Source organism: Pelophylax lessonae (genome assembly GCF_965119305.1).
Source record: "Pelophylax lessonae genome assembly, chromosome: 6".
Taxonomy (NCBI): Eukaryota; Metazoa; Chordata; class Amphibia; order Anura; family Ranidae; genus Pelophylax; species Pelophylax lessonae.
The window spans coordinates 261,815,050-261,835,726 of record NC_138773.1 but is presented as its reverse complement, the minus strand read 5'-3'; the positions used below and the strand labels follow the sequence as shown (position 1 = coordinate 261,835,726).

The 20,677-nt window shown below is 41.6% G+C and overlaps 1 protein-coding gene across 2 annotated transcripts in view; it reads left to right on the top strand.

Annotated features, from left to right (window-relative positions):
• The window catches only part of LOC309557913 (sodium channel protein type 2 subunit alpha-like), a 244,726-nt gene that overhangs the window by 85,911 nt on the left and 138,138 nt on the right, over positions 1-20,677 (top strand). For both annotated transcript variants that reach the window (XM_082260781.1, XM_082260780.1), the window contains exons 6-7: positions 9,108-9,199; positions 14,438-14,635. In XM_082260781.1, coding sequence (XP_082116907.1) covers positions 9,108-9,199; positions 14,438-14,635 — 290 coding nt within the window. The remainder of the gene's footprint in view (positions 1-9,107; positions 9,200-14,437; positions 14,636-20,677) is intronic.

Sequence of the window (20,677 nt, the reverse complement as noted above, 5' to 3'; positions counted from 1 at the left end):
AAAGTGGCTTGACCTGGGGAATGCGGCACCTGTAGCCCATTTCCTGCACAAGCCTGTACACGGTGGCTCTAGATGTTTCCACTCCAGACTCAGTGCACTGCTTCCGCAGGTCCCCCAAGGTCTGGAGTCGGTCCTTCTCCACAATCTTCCTCAGGGTCCGGTCACCTCTTCTCGTTGTGTAGCGTTTTCTGCCACACTTTTTCCTTCCCACAGACTTCCCACTGAGGTGCCTTGATACAGCACTCTGGGAACAGCCTATTCGTTCAGAAATTTCTTTCTGTGTCTTACCCTCTTGCTTGAGGGTGTCAATGATGGCTTTCTGGGCAGCAGTCAGGTAGGCAGTCTTACCCATGATTGCGGTTTTGAGTAATGAACCAGGCTGGGAGTTTTTAAAAGCCTCAGGAATCTTTTGCAGGTGTTTAGAGTTAATTAGTTGATTCAGATGATTAGGTTTATAGCTCGTTTAGAGAACCTTTTCATGATATGCTAATTTTTTGAGATAGGAATTTTGGGTTTTCATGAGCTGTATGCCAAAATCATCAATATTAAAACAATAAAAGGCTTGCACTACTTCAGTTGTGTGTAATGAATCTAAATATATATGAAAGTCTAATGTTTATCAGTACATTACAGAAAATAATGAACTTTATCACAATATGCTAATTTTTTGAAAATGACCTATATATTGTTTGGTGTTTAGGCAAAATAATTCAATTTTAGTCTCATCTAACTACCTTAAACTCACCTTGAGGATTCTGAGGCCACATGAAAAAAAGGTGTTATGGTCAGATGAGACTAAAGTTGAATTATTTGGCTTCCTTGGTTGTTATTGCTGTCTGTGTCTCCATTAGTGAGATTTCCTCTAATTGTCCTGATCACCAATGTCACCAGGAATAAAAGTGAGGGTAAATTCAACATTTTGAGTTTCCATGAGAACAGGAATAGAGAGGAAATGAGGAGACCGGTACCCATGACAGCTAAGTGGAGACTTTCATCCACATTGGAGTTTAGTGAGAAAGGAGGGAAATCTCCCCCCAATGAGACACACATTGCAAAAAACAAAAACAAAATATTGATTTAAAAATAATTTAATGACCGGTGATGTGAATTCTGGATGACTGGGACCTCTTTCTGGCAGATTAATGCCCATAAATATTGTTTTGATGGCAGCATTGCTCTATTGTGCTAACTACCATACCTTTACCAGCAGATTGGCAGGACCAGGGCTCCCCTCCGAAGTTTAAGTATAGATTTTTTTGCAAAGTTACATTGATCCAGCTTGGAACAATGTAAGTATGTATGTGTCACACCTGGAAGATCCCTGTGGAAGCTGAAAATTATTGTAGTAGGCACTTTCACAGTGATCACATATAGTTTCCAGGTCCAATGCCCTGCTGCTTAACCCCTTGCCGACCGCTAACTATATATATACAGCGGCAGGTTGGCTCGTACAGGCAAAACAACGTATGGGTACATTGTTTGCTTGGTGGCAGCCCCCGATCGTCAGCGGGGTAGCCAATGCATGTGTCAGGCGCCTCTGATTGCCGCCTGACACCCGCGATCGCTCCCCGCTGAGAGAGAAGGACTGTCAGCTGTTGTAAACACAGCCAACCGTTCTTCTCCCTGGAATGGTCATAGAGCCCATGTGATCCTTCTCACATTTAACACCTTGATCACCCGCAGGGTTAACCCCTTCCCTGCCAGTGTCATTATTACAGTAACAGTGCATATTTTTAGCACTGATTACTGTAGTAATGTCACTGGTACCCCCAAAAGTGTCAAAAATGTCAGTTAGGGGTCCGATCTGTCCAGCGCAATGTCGCGGTCCTGCAAAAAAACGCAGATCGCCACCATTACTAGTAAAAAAAAAAAACTAAAAACAATAAAAATTATATAAATCCTTCCCGTAGTTAGTAGACACAATAACTTTTGCGCAAATCAATCAAAATACGCTTATTGCAATTCTTTTTTACCAAAAATATGTAGCAGAAAGCAAATTGGCCTAAAATGTTAAAAAAATTTAGATTTTTAAATTTTTTTTGAGAATGTCATATAGAAGAATGTGAAAAATATAGTTTTTTTTTTTTTTTCAAAATTGTAGCTCTTTTTTTGTTTATAGCGCAAAAAATTTAAATCGCACAGGTGATCAATCTACCCACTGACTTCTGTAGATTGCTGAAAATTTCAGCTTGGTCAGCACTGCTAGCTATAGCCTTCATCGCTGATCAGTGTATTCTGACGAGGGGGTAGGAAAGTCTCCTCGCTGTCAGAATAGAAAGGCTCAGCGGGGGGGGGGGGTTGGATTCCCCTATCCACATATTTGAGTCTTTTTTTTTTTTTTGTACAACCCGCTAGTTAATCAAAAAAAGAATCATCTCTGTGGGCTGCCTTAGAACAAGTATGCAGATCAGGACATCCAACTTCACTCTGAGGTTGCTGTTCTGCATTTTTGTTCCAAGGCCAGCGACTTGAAGTATTAAAGCCAGAGGGTCTGTACAATAACCAGGCAGGTAGCGTATTCAGAAAGAGAGATCAACATTAGCAGTCCACAATTATCTCCCAGAAATTGTCTACTTTAAAATAGTTTTTTTTTTTTTTTTACATTTAATGCTTTAATTTGCACTGACAAACTGACATTCAGAGATACTAACATTACTTAATCCATGCAACATAGGTCATATGTGTACAGGATGTCAGATGACAGAAAATGGGAAGCCATGGTAACGTGACTCCCTATTTACTGAACAGACTGTCTTCCTGAGTTCCGCTGTAGCTGCAATCAGCACTGGAGAGGTGATTACTGTAAACTCTGGGAACAGGTGGGAGGAAGGGATTACACGCGCTAGAGAGGCGGCAGCTGTCAAGAATAACTTTTTGTTTGCCAAGTTGTGATATCAGATGAGATAATAATGAGAGTGTGAAGAAATCAATTGCTTCCCTCATCCACTCTAACAGCATGGATGGATGAGTCTCCACTGTCGGCTATTGTGCTCAGCAAGTGTGACACCCGTGGCTGCCTCAATAGGATGGTGCTGCAAAACAGTGACTGCATATGATAGGATGCAGTCCCTTATAAGATGGGTATACAAGCTGAGTTTTTTCGTTCAACCAGTAGGATAAACGAAAAAAAAAAAAACTCTCAGATCCCCGCATCCACACAAGCTTTGTTGATACAGGGATCTCCCCCACCGCATTATTGTATTCTTACAGAGGATAACCCCCCCATAATAGAATACACTAATCAAGGCTGAAACCATTGATTAAATACTGGTTTTTAAATACTGGGCGTTTTTGTAGCTGGCGTTTTTGTTGGGCATTTTTTTGGGGTCTTTGGAGGCAGGCAAAACATCTGAACTTCTGTATAGGGGTATATATACACACACACTTATATGTATTTATACACATACACATATATAGGTGTTATAGCAGAGAAGCCATATGGGTGTTAATTATTTCATTAGCGCAAACATAGTGTTCTGCTACTTTCACACCTATATATGTGTATGTGTATATATACATACATGTGTGTGTGTATATATACCCCTACACAGAAGTTCTGATGTTATGCCTGCCTCCAAAGACCCCCAAAAAATGCCCAAAAAAACGCTTGCTACAAAAGCGGCAAGGTGTGAAAATAGCGGAGCCATATCCCTGTTCTATATTAATTCTAATACAATTGAATTTTTTTTCTGGTTCTGGACATGCTACAGAGCTGAAACTTCACAGGTACACTTTTTAGACCCCCCAGACACTAAATCCAAAGAAATCGCTCTTTTTTTTTTCAATAATTTTTTCAATAATTGGCTCTCTATCAAAAATTACAATTTTTAAGAACTTTTTTTTGTGTGATTAATAGTCCCTGGGGCATGACCCAGAACTCTAGGCACTTTTTAGGGGCATTTATTGGGTTTTAGGGCTTCAAAATTGTGTTTTTTGATTACCGAAGTTTGGGTCCCATTGATTTCAATGGGGTTCTGAAATCCGGGCCGAACTTTCGGGAAGTTCGGGTGTTCTGGTCGAACCGAACTTTTCAAAAGTTCGATCATCCCTACTCATGTACCAAAAGTCAACCGGTTCCTGCTGAACTGGCTGACTTTCAGTATTTTTATACCCAGCTTTACCAATAATTTTTCACCAGGCTCTGTAAATTTTTAAATTTTTATGTTTGACCAGTCAGTTGGTGCTTACAGGGCTACCCATGGCTCAGATTTCATTAATTTTGTTTGTTTCAGGGACCTTAACTGCTTCTTGGTCTGTAAGGTCAGAGGACCAAGCCCAACTACTGCATACTAACTTTTGTAGAGAATGAAGGAAGAGTTGTATATGCTTTCTCAACTTTTTTTTCCAAAGTCACAAACACTTGCAATTAAAACTCAACATATGAAAATATGTAAAGTAAGGGCAGTATTGGGACTTTGAATGAGACACAAGCCGGGTAAGTCTCTGCGTCTCCATCCCTTTGATGGAAATTAAGGAAAAAAGATTGGGACTTTAAATGAGGTGCATGAGAACAACCAGTCCTAAATAAACCATACTCACCGACCAGTCTGCTAATAAATCGAATCATTCTGTCTAACAATGTATGTTAAAAACAGGGGTTTAGTTGACACACATTTGCAAACGCATGTGTAAGCTGCAAGGCCCCTTCACGACACCCTGTATTACTTGCAGTCCTAACACTACTAATTTATGAGTGTCTCAACAGTGGGAGCACATGCTAGCTAATGGATAGATGAGGGACAGGTGGGACTGGAGGTAGCCCAAACCTCCCCCAACCTGTCCCCATCTATGACTGGCCTTCAATGTATATTACAAAATCACAAGTAAATATAATCTAATGGCTACGTAATAGCCATAGGGTTAAGACTAAGAATGACTGGCTGAAGAGCACGCACCTCCATCCCTGATTGTATGTAAACTACTGTTTACTTAGGGCTGGTTGTTCTCATGCACCTCATTTAAGGTCCCAATCTTTTTTCCTTAATTAACATATGAAAATATTACCTCAACAGTCAATAAATCCATAAATACAGACATCTAATATATTATGCAAATCTTGTTTTTTTTTCCTGTAAAGCCAACTGAGGTTTATCTCAGCCTATCTGCCAAGCTTCACTTTAGTTGTCAACTACAATGGACAGCCTGATTGACCAATAGGGAGGTTTGGAAGGTGAGAATGGGCTGGGTAGGCTTGACATTACATGATCCAGATTTGCATATGATTATTTTGCCTGATGGTTTTCACTGAGGGTAGCCTCTGCTTATGAAATCTTGCATCACATTCTCTGTTTTTTTGCCCATATTTGCCAAAAGCCATTTAACATTGAATAAACTAGCCAGTGGAAACCAGTAACAATGTACAAGAAACAGAAGAACCGCAGTTCTGTTTTGGTACATGGCCTTTGGGCTTTTAGTTTTTCCACTACTGTTAAAGGTACATTTAGGGAAAACTGATAAAATCTGCTTCAATACATACGTCAGAGTTGTTTACCTGCCAAAGAATTTTATTGTTGTCAAACAAATCTTAAGATTAACAGAGCTCTGCCACACAGCATAGACCGATCTGTTAACAGTTTGTTGGGATTGTGCCCCCTAAAGGGCAAGTCAGAAACCACAAACCATTTCTTAAGCGTTGCACACCTTGGTTTCCAGGTGTTAAAAGGCTAGGTTCACTGTTAGTTAATTGAAACACCTGTATTTGGGGTGTAACATGTAAAATGTTACTATACACCTGCCCGCTCCCCCCACTTCAGACCCCTGTGACAGTGAGCAGGGTTCTTCTCCCTGCACCTGCTGTTACAATTTAAAAACCACGCACCCTTGCTGAATAGCTGCAGATCCAAAATCATTAAGAGCAGGCTAGTAAAGATTTGCATTAAAGTGCACACACAAGTAACCTGTTATTTTGATGAATCATCTTTTGTGACAACCAGGTAGAGGATGAGATACTAGAGATTCTACATGTGACCTAGCGCCAGTCTTTTCCTTTTTTCTGGTGAAAAAGGAAATGGACCTTTCACTGTGTGGCAAAGTGAGCTGTCTCTAAGTCAGGGTGAAGATTTTAGAAAACCTCAATGGTCCAACACTGAAAGGACAGATGGGTGATACTACATTTTGTTGCCCCCTAGTTTCAGCTGTAAAGGTTGTATTCTGCAGGACATTTCTTTTCAATGAAACCATATTGTCAGAGTTGTCTATAGATATTCTCTGAGACAGGAGGAGTCTAACACTGTCTAGAACGGCTATTCTGAATTAGGTTTTCTCCAATGGTTGCTAAGGGTTGTTTGAGCTGTGGCTGGTTGACCTTCCATTTGATGGTACTTGCATAATTCCAGGGCCAACACCACTTGGCAGAGCCAGCTACATGACACCAATGATCTTATTTAGCTGTCTATAAGGGTGGCATTACCATTGTAGGGGGTAGGGAATTCTTCCTACTGGCCACCAATGTAAGAAGCAAAAACAAAAATGCATTAGGGATGGAGACTTTGTTGGTCATGAGTCTCATTTAAAGTCCCAATTTCTCTCCCCCTTTGTTACACCAATGTAAGAAGAGATTTTTCCCCTGAACTCCAATAAATTGGTTTCTGCAGGGGTTCACCAAGACCTGAAAATTATTTAAAGGGATCCTTTGGGGTAAAAAAAAAAAAAAAAAGAGAAATGCTGTCTTAGAGGCACCAAATCAATACTGCAGACTGATTATATGGTTGTATGCACTCCTCCACATTATAAGACATTCCTCAGGACAAACACTTCCCTTAATGAGTTGGATTTCCCTGTATTATTGCTATTGTTTCCTACAAGAGGCTGCCCCAGGTACAGAGATGTATAGTTAGTAACTAACCACTTGCCTACTGTGCACTTAAACACCCTTCCCATCCAGGCCAATTTTCAGCTTTCAGTGCTGTCACACTTTGACTGACAATTGCGCGGTCATGCTAAACTGTACCCATATGAAATTTTTATCATTTTTTTCACACAAATAGAGCTTTCTTTTGGTGGTATTTAATCATCTCTGGGTTTTTTATTTTTTACAAAAAAAAATAATAAAGACAGAAAATTTTGAAAAAAAAAAAAGTTTTTCTTATTTTCTGCGAGTAAATTTTGAAAATAAATTTTTCTCCTTCACTGATGTGCGCTGATGAGGCGGCACTGATGGGCACTGATAGGCTGCACTGATGGGCACTGATGAGGTGGCACTTATGGACACTGATGAGGAGGTACTAATATGCCGCACTGATGAGCACTGATAGGCGGCATTGATAGGCGGCACTGATAGGCGGCACTGATGAGCACTGATAGGCGGCACTGCTGGGCACTGAGAGATGGCACTGAGAGGTGGCACTGCTGGGCACTGAGAGGCGGCACTGACGGGCGGCACTGATGGGCACTGATAGGCGGCACTGATGGGCACTGGCGGATGGCACTGATGGACACTGACGGGTGGCACTGCTGAGCACTGATGGGCGGCACTGATGAGCACTGATGGGCAGCACCATCAGTGCCCACACTCAGTGCCCATAGTGCTGCCAGTCAGTGCTCATCAGTGCCTAGATGAGCAGGCACTGATGGGCACTGACTGGCAGCACTATGGGCACTGGTTGTGGGCATTGATGGGGGGCACTGATGGCGGGCACTGTGGGCACTGATGGGGGGGGCAATTTGTGTATTTTTTTACCTTTAGTAATCAGGGCACTGGTGATCAGTGCCCTGATTACATTGCTGTGTGTCCCCGGCGCTGTGAGGCTCCCCCTCCTTCCTCACACTGCAGGCTCTGTGTGAGGAAGGAGCGCCGGCGATGAGAGATGATCTCATATGTTTACATATGAGATCATCTCTCATTGGACGGCTTGATCACGTGGTGAATGGCCGCTGTGATTGGCCATTCACCACGATCTGTGATCGGCTGTGTCCAAGGGACACGGCCGACACAGATTCTCCCCAATGCACGCTCGCGGGAGCACGTGGGGAGAGTCCTTCTGGGAGGCCGTTTAAAAACGGCCTCCCGAAAATTCAAGTCCGCGCTGCAGCCGTATATAGGCTGTAGCGCGGATGTGAGGTAGCTAAGTAGAACTACTTCACTACTGTACTTAAGTTCCGAAAGGTGGTATCTGTACTTTCCTAGAGTAGAAGTTTTTTCTCCTACTTCCACTTTTACTTCACTACATTTTTTTGATGATTTCAATACTTCTACTCCAATATTTTTTTTTTGTGCTGCATAGTTACTCGTTACAATTATAAAAATTACCACTGCCAGAACAGTAGATGGCAGGTTTCATGACGCTCAAAACGTGTATAATCAGCGCATACGAAAATAAATGCTACTGTTTGTATAAATAAAACCTGAATTTGAAATAATAAAAAACAATATGATGTTCAAACTTTTGACTTCTTTCTTTAGTAACTACATGACACAGTACTTGTACTTTTACTTTCAGTACTTGAGTATCAATTTTTTTTTTCAAAACTACTGGTACTTTTACTTTCAGTACTTGAGTATCAAAATTTATTAAAAAACTACTTGCAATACTTAAGTACAAAAAATGTTGAATACTTTAGTACTTCTACTCAAGTCACTTTTTGATAAAGCACTTCCACTTCTACTCAAGTCACTTTTTGATCGAGCACTTGTACTTTTACTCAAGTATGGGTTTCGAGTACTTTATACAACTCTGCCCAGGTGTGTCAGCTGTCTGCTCCCCTTCAGTCTTCCATAGCAATAAACATACTCATTGGCCTGTTTTAAAACATTTATGAAAAGAACCTTCCTAAATAAGATCTTTTGGTGCTCTAGTCTTGCCTGTCTACATCATATCTCTATAGGGAACTTATGGTACAAGCATTATGCTCTGCCACTAAACAGAAGGCACTCTATACATGTTTAATGAGCATATATGCCGGAGAGTCACATGAACCTGCATCCTGAGAATTTACTCCAAAGAAAGTGAAAAGTTCACCCTGTGCTCCAACATGAAACTGCTTGGCTGATAAGTCTTCAGTTTAAAGCAGCATATTATCTAAAGAAGATGCATATATTAAACTGTAGAGGGGATAATACGGAAAATCATGAATTTTACTGTCAATAACTTTTAATATTAATCCTACAGGTATGTAACAGAATTTGTAAACCTAGGCAATGTTTCAGCTCTGCGAACTTTCAGAGTATTAAGAGCTCTGAAAACTATTTCTGTAATTCCAGGTAAGGAGTCATTGGTGTTAGGTGTCGGGCCCCCTTGTACATCCAACTGTGTATTGTGTTTGTCTTCGTGTTGTGTGTGAACTCCCTTTCTGCAAATATGTGACAGAGTTTTTGGACTCGGGCAGTTTTTCAGAACTTCTTAGAGAATCGATTTCTCTGAAAGCAAACCCTAAGTAAAGGGTCAAGGTGAAAAGGCTGTGATGGCAGCTGCATTACTCTGACCAACAGGCCATACACTGGTATCAGGACAATGAACCTGAACCTTTTCTGATAAATTGTGGTTGCAGTTACTGCTCTGGAACTAGTATGAATTCACCAGATGGGGGATGACTGTTTCCAGCAGCCTTCTCTTAGAAGGTTTTGCTTATTGGGAGATGTCCTTTACTAAAACAATGAAATTAGGACTTTTTCACAGGAGCCTTACCTGCTTATTCATTGTGTTAAAGCTGAACTCCAGGCAAACAGCTGAAATACCTACAGGATATTGGAGCTGCCATACCTACCAAATAAATGGTATGTCTGTCCATCCAATCCTGAGATTTACTCAGCTCTCTCACATAGCACAAGCAGCTTGATGACCTGACTCTTCTGCGCTGCAGCAAAGCAGCACAGCTAGGTCATGTTCCTGCCCCAGCATGTGATTAGACAGTGCAACAAAACATTGATGAAGTCACCTCTGTGCTGTCTGCCCTTGTCAATCCTTTAACCACTTAAGCCCCGGAAGATTTTACCCCCATTCCGACCAGGGGGTATTTTGCGATTCGGCACTGCGTGACTTTAATGGACAATTGCGCGGTCGTGCGATGCTGTACCTAAACGAATTTGGCGTCCTTTTTTCCCCCACAAACAGAGCTTTCTTTTGGTGGTATTTGATCACCTGTGCGATTTTTTGATCACGCGCTATAAACAAAAAAAGAGCGTCAATTTTGCAAAAATAGCAATATTTTTCACATTTTTTTATATGAAATTCCCCCTAAAAAAAATGTAAAAATCAAAATTTTTTAACATTTTCGGCCAATTTGTTTTATGCTACCTATGTTTGGTAAAAAAAATCGCAAAAAGCGTATTTTGATTGGTTTGCGCAAAAGTTATCGCGTTTACTAACAAAGGGAAAGATTTTTGTCATTTTTGTTGTTTTTTTTTTAACGCGTAATGGCGGCGATCTGCGATTTTTTTTGCGGTACTGCGACATTGCGGCGGACAGATCGGACCCTTGACATTTTTGACACTTTTGGGGTTACCAGTGACATTTCTACAGTAATCAGTGCTATATATATGCACTGTTACTGTAAAAATACACTGGTAGTGAAGGGGTTAACTTTATTTGGGAGGGAGGGGCTGTGTGTGTCCCTAGGGGCGTGCTTTCTACTGTGATTGGCTGTGGCTTGAGCTGTAAGGACACTGATCAACGGATCTACATAGTAGATCCATGTGATCAGTGTCTTTACAGCGAGGAGAATGACAGGTGGCTTGTTTACACAAGCTGCCTGACATTCTCCCTCTCCCTCGCCGATCGCCGAGTGGCCGGCGGACATCGGGTCCGCTGGTCACATGCGCGGGGGGGGGTCCGTGACCACGCGGGAGCGGGAGCGCGCCTCCGGGGGCGCGCGCTCGCTCCCTAGACCCTCACAAGCAAGCGACGTAGCCCTACGTTAGTTTGCCTGTGAGGGGTAGATAGTCGTGTGGCGGTCGGCAAGTGGTAAATTGGCCTCAAGAATAGCCTTCCCCTTTTGCAGCCTAAGGCTGGCCATACACTATACAATTTTCTTTAGATTTACCTTTAACTATGTAGTGCAAGGGCCTGCCTGGTTGCATTCAAATTGGAAGTGTTTAGGTTTGACCTTATTTTATATGGTTTTGGTAAATCTAAAGGAAAGTGGAACAAGAAAATTGTATAGTGTATGGCCAGCTTAAGTACTGCTGTATGGAGGATTAATTGGAAGCTATAATCAAGTAAATGCAGTTAAAGTAGAACTATAGACAAAACTATTAGCTTTTCATTTTGGATAGAGCCCCTGTTAGATTTTTTTCGCCATCTGTGTTCCATTGGGGAGATTTCCCTTCACTTCCTGTCCCATAGCCAAACAGGAAGTGAGAGGAAATCCCTGCAAACTAAGGGAATTTCTTGGGGACCCCCATGTCACCAGAACTAGTGTCCCCATTGGAAGATTTCCCCCCTATTACTTTTCTGGGGACAACCCAAAATTTGGGATTTTCTTTTACTTTCACTTTCAATGATAATGGTAAACATGAGTAATACAGAGGCACACAGACCACAATAAAAACTGACAGGAGGTCTAATTCTTCTTCACTCTGTTCAAAACAAAAAAAGTTTTGCCTTTAGTTATACTTTTAATTATTTTTTTAAAATAAACACATAAATTAATTAATTGCTCTTTTTGAAACATCAGCCTGCAGAAAACTACAGGAAGGGGTAGAGACAAGACCAGTCACCCTGCACATGGAGAGATAGCAGCAGTGACCGGTCTCTATTGCAAAAAGCTCTTGCACAGAGGCAAAGGTCATACTGGATTACTACACAGATCTGGAAGAAATACACATAGCACATCAAGATTTAAATACAAATACACATCAATTTTGTATTTAGGCAATATTTGTTTATGCTGGTGTTCAGCTTTAAATTATATTGAAATGGGACCATCCGATAGCTGGCATATTCATTGAAAATGGGGGGAAGTGGGGAAATTTCGCTACTGGAGGCCCCAAAAAAGTAGGACTTTGATGGGTAACTCTGCCTGACAGACCTGTTACTGATATACCATTGATGCAATAGCCAGCACTTATACGGCATTATGCATTATTATCTAATATTAGACATTTTTTAAGCAACTACCTGACGGTCATCCCAAACTCTGTCATATACTGTAGCTTTTTGGTGGGCTTAATAGATCTCGGCTGGCAAAATACAAATTACTCACTGATTGTGGCTACGTGTGAATAGCAAATGTGACTCTGAACATTTTTCCTTTGTATGTGTGTAATGTAATTATTCATAGCTATCATTCCTTCTCATAGCAGATCTTGTTATTTTCTAAAAATAAGAACTGGCTTTTGGTTAAAGCACAAAAAAAAAAAAAAAAAAGCATCATTAAAGAGAGCATTGTGAAGGCTGCCATTGCTAAACCATTCCTTCTGAAAATGCTAGTTACCTGGCTGTCATACTGATGCATTGACTTTTGTGTTTCCTGACACTCTGATCTCTCATAAGTACAGCGACAGGGAACCCTGACACTTTTCAGGCATTTATTTTGGTCATGGTCTGTGACTTGAAGTATTGATGCCAGATTCAACCAGGAAACTAGCATTTTTTGGGAGGGGGAAAGCAGTGGCCAAACTCATACTTCTCTAATGACAAGTTCACTTTCAGCTATAACTTAGATGGCTTTTTGTTAAATGACTCTGTAAGTCAGGGACAGTTCTTGTGTAAACTGTTTTTAAAATGACAACCAGCATCCTGACCTTCTTCTGATAAATCAAAGAAATGTGACAAGATTGGAGGATGACTATGATGTCACCAAAATATGTGAGCGAACGAGCGACAGGCGCAGGTCTTGTGTTGGTTTTTAAGCAGTGCAGTACAATGAAGTAAGGGCACACTCACACCATGTTCATTGCGCTGCATTGTTCTGCATAGGCAGGCTGATTGCAACAGCACAAAAAAAACATGTTTTTCTATGTGCCCCATTCACAGCACATTGCTGCGTTGAGGAGCATTGCAGTGCACTGCATAAAATTACAGAGCAATGCACCCCTTCTTATGTCACTGCACTGCAGTATGTTAAAGGCGCTGCTGTGCATAGAGTTGAATGAAGTGTCATTTTGTGATGCTTAAATAAAGTAAAAAAAAAGAGAAACAAGTAAACAGTGCAATACATTGTAACAACGCATTGCACCGCCTCTACACAACTTGCACCGTGTGTACAGACAAGTGTCAACAAGCCCTAAACTGGCCATAGATGGGTAGTTTTCCTTCATTCAGATTCCTCCAGCCGCACAAACGAGGACATTTTATTCTGACAGTGGGCCACAGCTGTCAGATTACACTGATCAGTGGCTGCAGCTGAGTTTTCCAACTTGTTTTCTGACTTTTGTCAAACAGGGACAGTCACACACTGATCAAATTTTAGCTTGTCCCTGCTGAACTGGCTCAATTTTGATCCATCTATGACCAGCTTACAACTTCCTATGGATAGCAACTTGGGCCTAAAGCACATTACGCATTTCGCCCTGGTGCATCAGGCTCTGGCATTTTTGTGCAGGTGAAAAGCACTGGTTCACCTTCCAGCCCTGCTGCCAGCAGCCTGTAAAACACAATTTGGGGGACTGAAAGCTGCTGTGATTTGACCAAGTAGTACTAGGACATCAAAGCGCAGACTTCCTGCATTCCAGCTATTCGCCTCTGGGCATATACTACCATAAATGTTAGTACCACTGGGTGCACCGTTTATCATCAGCAACTTTCAGCTTCTCATAAAGTTCTACAGGCTGCTGGCAGTGGGACTGGACAGTATACCTGCTGAAAAGCACCCAGATCCCATACATCGGGCTAACCACCCAGTATGCATGAGGCCTTGAAGGTTGAAGGTACTCTGCATTCAAACATGAGAAATTTGGACGTAAACCTACTAAGCGCAAATTAATGAATCTAAGAATTATGACATTCAGCTTACATTCATCTGTATTGTTCATAAAATGCCATGGCTGACAGCAGGGCTTCACTCAACTGCCCTAGGTACATCCTTTTGTAAAAACTCTTCACCTCGTATCTTGAAATTATTTTTTAGTAAAATGTGATGTTGTAAGCTAGAGGTCTGCTTTATATTATAGTACAGTTTATACAATGTATAGGCATTTTTGTTGGTTGCGGTAGAGTAAGGAATATTTAAAGCCCCTGGTTTTCTGGTGGCAATATTTCCTAAAGGTAATTCTTGAGTTTGCTCTGTCCACCTTGGAATTGTATTTCTGCTACTGGTGTGTTTGTCTGTGTACAATCTCATTTATGTAGCTTGTAAGCCTACATCAACAATCCATTCAATATATATTAATCAGATAGGACTTTCCCTACATAGAAATTATACAATCAGATTGTTATGATGTATCCAGCTTTAGAGATAAAAGATGCCAAAGGGTGATTTAGCACCACGGGATCTACTAAAAACTGAATTATCTCTCCTAGGTGTTCCGTAGGATCGAGACTTATTTGAGTTTCCTTTCTAGGCCTGAAGACCATTGTGGGTGCCCTGATTCAGTCGGTTAAGAAGCTTTCGGATGTGATGATTCTCACGGTGTTTTGTCTGAGTGTGTTTGCGCTGATTGGACTGCAGCTATTCATGGGACACCTTCGGAATAAATGCATGCACATGCCATCTGAGTTACCTCCAAATATAAGCCTTGAAGAATATGCAAAAGATGAAAGTAAGTTTAAAACTTTCAGTTTTAAATACAATAGATACCATTTTTATTAGGTAGTCTAAGAAAGAGTGCCATAGTGCACCCATTTTTACTGCCTAGCTCTGGCTGGCTAAGAAATGATTTAGAAGTGTTATGCTCTATTTTTGTCCTGTATGTGGCTTGTATTTCATGTAATATTTTTATGATAAAGATAAAGCAAAAAGTTGTATTTCATGATTATTGCTGATGCAGAATGTTGCTTTAAAATGAGAAGCTGTTGAAATTCCTTAAAATGTATGTACTTTGGGTGAAGTAGAGAAGGGCTAAAAATCCTGTCAAGTTTTTTTCTGTTGTCTCTGTCCTATTGGAGAGATTTCTGTTCAGTTCCTGTTCCAGAGATACATCTGGAAGTGAGAGAAGTTACCCACAAGAACAAGGGAAATTCTCTTCTTATAAAGCTGTCACCAGAAAGGGTTATATGTTTTTCTATACCAGTGGTCACCAAGACAAATAGAGGGGTGTATCTCCCCAGTGGGTGCATAGAAACCATTCTACCAAAACCAAAAAAAGTTGCCTTTACATACACTGTAATGTATTAGTCTTATAGGTCATAAGTACTGCTTTATAAAAGGCTTGCCATGGTTTCCATAGTTTACTAACTATGAGAGACCCCTGTTTATGCATCAGTTGTGTATGTGAATGTTTCTACATGGCCAGAGCCTGCAGTATAAAGGCTTCTTTATGAAAGAGTGTGGCTGGGCTTTGCCTCAAAGCGAGGCTAATGGGGCTATTAAACATTTGATGCTTTTGAGGGAATTCTGGCAATTTTATTAAACCACATGGACAGCTGTGGGGAGGTCTCCTGTTACCAGAGTAATGGAATGCAGACCTGAGCAGCATTCAACAGGTGGACCAGCATATGTTTTTTTTAGCGTTTCATAGAGAGGTCAGAGTGGTGCAGTAAGTACCTGACTGGGTCTACCCCTACTAAGTCGAAATTCATTAGATGTTTAATAGTCTCCCTGACTTGAGACCAATAGTTGGCTAGCTTTCTACAAGACCAGAAAACACGGAGGACAGTGCCTTCCTCCTCTTTGCAGTACCAGAAGATGTTAAACACTTATGGGTAGAGCTTCCTCAACAGGGCCGGGACCCTATACCCATGGGTCAGCATTTGTTAGCCCAACTCTTGGTTTTTGCTTGCAATGGAGGAATAGTGAACAAAGTACATAATATGGTCCCGTTGTTCCGCCAAGAACTCCCTACCCAGTTCTTTCTCCCATTTAAGTAGATACGGAGGTACAAAAGATTCATCTGGTTGGCTTAGTAAATTGTAAGTAGCTGGGCCCGCTTGAGAAGTGCGGTTTGGGACCATGCAGAGATCCTCACAGTAAGTTTTAGTGCGAGCATTAATCCCTCGATGGGACAAGGTAGTAAAATGCATAAGCTGTTGTAGCTGGCAGTCATCTAAGGGTGGTGAAAACAGCGCTTGTATAGCCGATAGGATGTTTATCTCCCAACCACACATGAAATTGCGAAGTTGAAAAGTGCCTCAAGGTATATGTTGTTTAAATCTCACATCTGTAAACCTCGATAGAAAAGAAGGATTACCAATCACTGGATATAATCGAGAGAGGGGCAGAGTCTGAGTAGCTTCCATAAGAGGAAGTATTACTGATCTTGACACATTTTATGTAAAACTGTTGCTGCTATATGATAAGTGGGTCAGTCTTGCTCTTTAGCAAATGGAGACCATCGAGTTAAAAATTAAAAATAGCCAATTTGTAGATCCAGTAATTCCCTTGCAGATACAACATTAAGCCTGTAACAAATAAATTGCACTTTGGTTCCAGATAGATGAGTGATGTTAATCTACGATGTCTTTCAAGCCTGAAGCTGTACTGGTAGCCATTATTAGATTACACTGTACAATGCTGTGCTCTCCATGCTGCTCGGAAACAAATTGTTTCATTGCTGTCCATCTGTAGACTGAGCTAAATGACGTACATTAGTTCATGCTTGTCTCCTCCCGAGACAGGTCATCGATCAACTTGCGTTGTGGCAGTGTCTTCCATGCCAGGACCACCAGACATGCTGCAACTGAGCCATGCTGTGCATTCTAATAAACATACACACATAAAAAAACAAAAAAAAAACAAATGCAAAAACAAACAAAAACTGCATGCTCCCAGCTCAGTATATATGCACAATCACAGCCCTAAGCAGACATATTTGTTAAGGGCATCCTTGGCCAGACATTGACTTCTTTGTATCTCTCAAGCTTCTTGTCCTTGGCCAGACATTGACTTCTTTGTATCTCTCAAGCTTCTTGTCCTTGGCCAGACATTGACTTCTTTGTATCTCTCAAGCTGTTTTGTAAATGAGGCTACCAAAATAAGTAGGCCACCAAAAATTTGATAAACAGGGTGCACCAAAAAAGTGATTAGGGGGCATATCATTCAAATTTGGCCTTTGCCTGAGAGCACCCATACACTTTCAGATCTTTAAAGTGACTAACAAATATGCACCTGTTCTAGAACTGGGTAATTTCTGCAAAACGTTACGTGATCCTGTTGCTTTCACCTGTATGAACAAAGGCTGGGTTCAATTGAATACTTTTGGGGGCAAACATATACAATATACAGTACTTGGCCAGTGACAGGTTGCCTTTATGGAGGCACCAGTGGTCGGTTAAAGAGATCGTAACTCTGGAAGCTGTACCACAACAAAAGCAGGCAGAGGGCAAAGGACTAGTCACCAGTATTGTTTTTGGTCTCCCTGCTGTTGATCTTTTCACCACTATTGACTTACCATGCCTTGTTCTGCTAGGTCTCTGTGTGGGAGCAGCCATTTTGGTAGAGGAGCAGAGCTTTGCTTCCTCATGTTAGGCTAGACTAGAAGTCAAAGACAGCAGTGCCTTAGATCTCACACAGCAGATATAAATTTTTGAGGTTGTAGGCACATACTGTAAGTGCTTAGGTTCACTCACATACCAGGAAGTGCTCTTTTATTTTTTAGGAGCAATTCAAGTAAACATATTGAAGTATACAAACTCCCCCAAGCTCCACCGCATCGAAAGGATAATGAGCTGTGTGTCGGTGCTCTGTCTATCCCTTCCAACATGAATCCATATAAATCAAAGGCCGACACATGATCGCTCCTTCTTATGAAATTTGATTTTGCAGTGAAGCAGTTATGCTAAGCATTTCAAAGATGTTGTAACTGCTTCCCTGCAAAATAAAATTTCATAAGAAGGAGCAATCCTGTGCTGGCTTTTTAGAGGTCAGCATGCAGTGCCATCTTAATAGCCTTAAAGGCCCCTGGGCAATGCAGTGCACTGGAGCCCCCTGCCTACACAATCACCCACGAGAATACACATTACAGGGAACACTATATACTACAAGAGAGTACAACTACTACCTGGAGTATATACCTTACTATATACATATTACAGGGACAAATATATACTACAAGAGACAACTACCTGGAGTATATACCTTACTATATAAATATTACAGGGAACACTATATACTACAAGAGTCTCTTGTAGTATATAGTGTTCCATGTAATATGTATAGAGTAAGGTATATCCTCCAGGTAGTTGTCTCTTGTAGTTTATATTGGTCCCTGTAATATGTATATAGTAAGGTATATACTCCAGGCAGTAGTTGTACTCTCTTGTAGTATATAGTGTTCCCTGTAATATGTATATAGACTATATACACATTACAGGGAACACTATACAAGAGAGTACTGTACAACTACTACCTGGAGGATATATACCTTACTATATACATATTACAGGGACCAATATATAGTAAGGTATATCCTCCAGGACAGGTAGTTGTCTCTTGTGTCGATCTCATGGAGAGAGAGAGTTAAAAAAAGAATATCAAGCAGCCTGGCAGCTGGGCTGGCTGCCTTACCTTTTTCACAACGGCTGCACATGGGAGGAGGTGGGTGGAGCAGGCGGAGGCGGAGCCAGTCTTCTAGGCGCGGAGACCGACGGAGAGGAGAGGAGGACGAGCCGACGAGGAGGAGGATCCTCCTCCGAGTCCTCCGCTGCGGCGCTGTTCATCATGGGTCTGCTCTGCTAACGTCACTGGTTGCTAGATGCCAATCGGGCTGGCCTTAGCAACCAGTGTCTGTGCAGTGCAGACTCGAGCCACCACGGCCACCGCCGGCGGAAAACAAGGGGGGGCGGGCCGGCGGACAACGGGGGGGCCCTAGACCACCAGGGACAGTAATTGCCAGTTTGCCATCCATGTGGGGCCCCTTGGCAAGTGGGGCCCCCAGGAAACCGCCGGGCATGCCCATTGGAAAAGATGGCCTTGTCAGCATGGGACCAATTGAGAGCCATAAAGAGAGGTCAGAATGTCGTTTCATGCTACACCTAGAGGAAGAGTTTTACTCTGGTTTATGGCAGGAACTGACCTGTAGAAAAGTAGGTAATAAATATATGCTGCTCAAACACATTTGGAACTAAATTAGGCAAAAATTACTTTCAGCTTCTATGAGGCTCTATATACACTCAGATGTTGGACATTTACTCAGATTGTGCTGCCCTCCTTTTCTAAATTTAGCATGCTCTATTTTTTGCATTTGACACATCAATACAGTAATTGTGAATGAAGAATATCTACAGAAACACATTTTGTGTTTGAATTTAATTTCATATATATTTTTTTCTTATCTGACCTTAAAGGCCTCTTTCAGTGGCATAATAAAAAAGATCAAGATGCAAAGTGGACATGATGAAATGCCATTTAAACACATTGACGTGATAAAGCACACAGGGAGGCACTGTAGCTTTGCATTATTAATACAATCACATTTATGAAGTATGCTCATACAGTATGTTATGATCCACTGCATTTTTGATTGAGAGTGTATATCATAAAAATTTTATCAGCACTCAAAATGTAAAAAAATAAAAAAATCACTATTTAGGAATTAAAAAGTTACTTGAAAATTATTCATCGCTGGTAAGAAATTCCTCTCCCCTCTATTTTAAAGTGATGGGGGTTATATAGCCAAAAGACAATGAGAGGGATTCTGACAGTATCATAGCTACAATATGGGGGAGATTTACTAAAACTGGTGCACACAGAATTTAATGCGGCTGTGCATAGTAACCAATTAGCTGCCAGGCTTTATCTTCAAAGCCTAATTGAACAAGCTGAAGCTAGAAGCTGATTGGTTTCTATGCACAGCTGCACCAGATTCTGTGTGCATCAGCTTTAATAAACTCCCCCACAGGTCAGCAGTTTGTGGACGCCTGATCATCACCCCTATATTGACTTGTTTTTTTTCGCCCCACCCCATTTCTTTGTACCTCCACTCTTTTGAAAAGGCTTTCCATAAGATTTTGAAGCATGTCTGTAAAAATTTGTGCCCCTTAAGCTAAAAGGGAATTTGGGAGCCCAGTTACTGATGTTAACTAGAAAACAGCATTCTGGTTCACTCAAAGTGTTCAGTAGGGTTAAGGTCAGGGCTTTGTATGGGCTTCTTGAGTTCCTCCACACAAAGCTCATCAAATCATATTTTTCTGGACATGGCTTTGCTTACAGGGGCATAGTCATGATACTCTAAAATGGCATTCCCTAACATGTTGCTATAAGTATCAATCATCTAAAATGTCTTTGTATGCGCTAGCATTAAGAGTAAAGAAAATGTGGAGGGGTGTCAAAATTCTGTAAGTAGTATAGCAGTATAGTAACTACACGTTTGTCCTTTTTGGTTGTCACTTGCATGATTAGTACGGCGTAGGTCCTCGGGCCTGCCCTGAACGTCTTGGGAGGGGGTGGATATGGCCTTTTGGCTTAGTTTGCCCTCTCTCATGGGGTCTTCCTTCGGGGGAGCCCCACCAAGTACTTGGGGTGGGCTGTTTCGGCAGTCCCCCTGGAGAAGGGGGTCTGCCTGGTTCCGGCTGGGCAGGCCATAGTGAGTACCTCAATCCCTGTCAGGAGCCTTGCGCCCCGGGGGATCAGGGTCAGGGCCCTTCCTTTTCGGAGAAGGGCCGTATGTACGCCTAGTGCACTTTTTTATGCACCGGGTGGAAGTCTC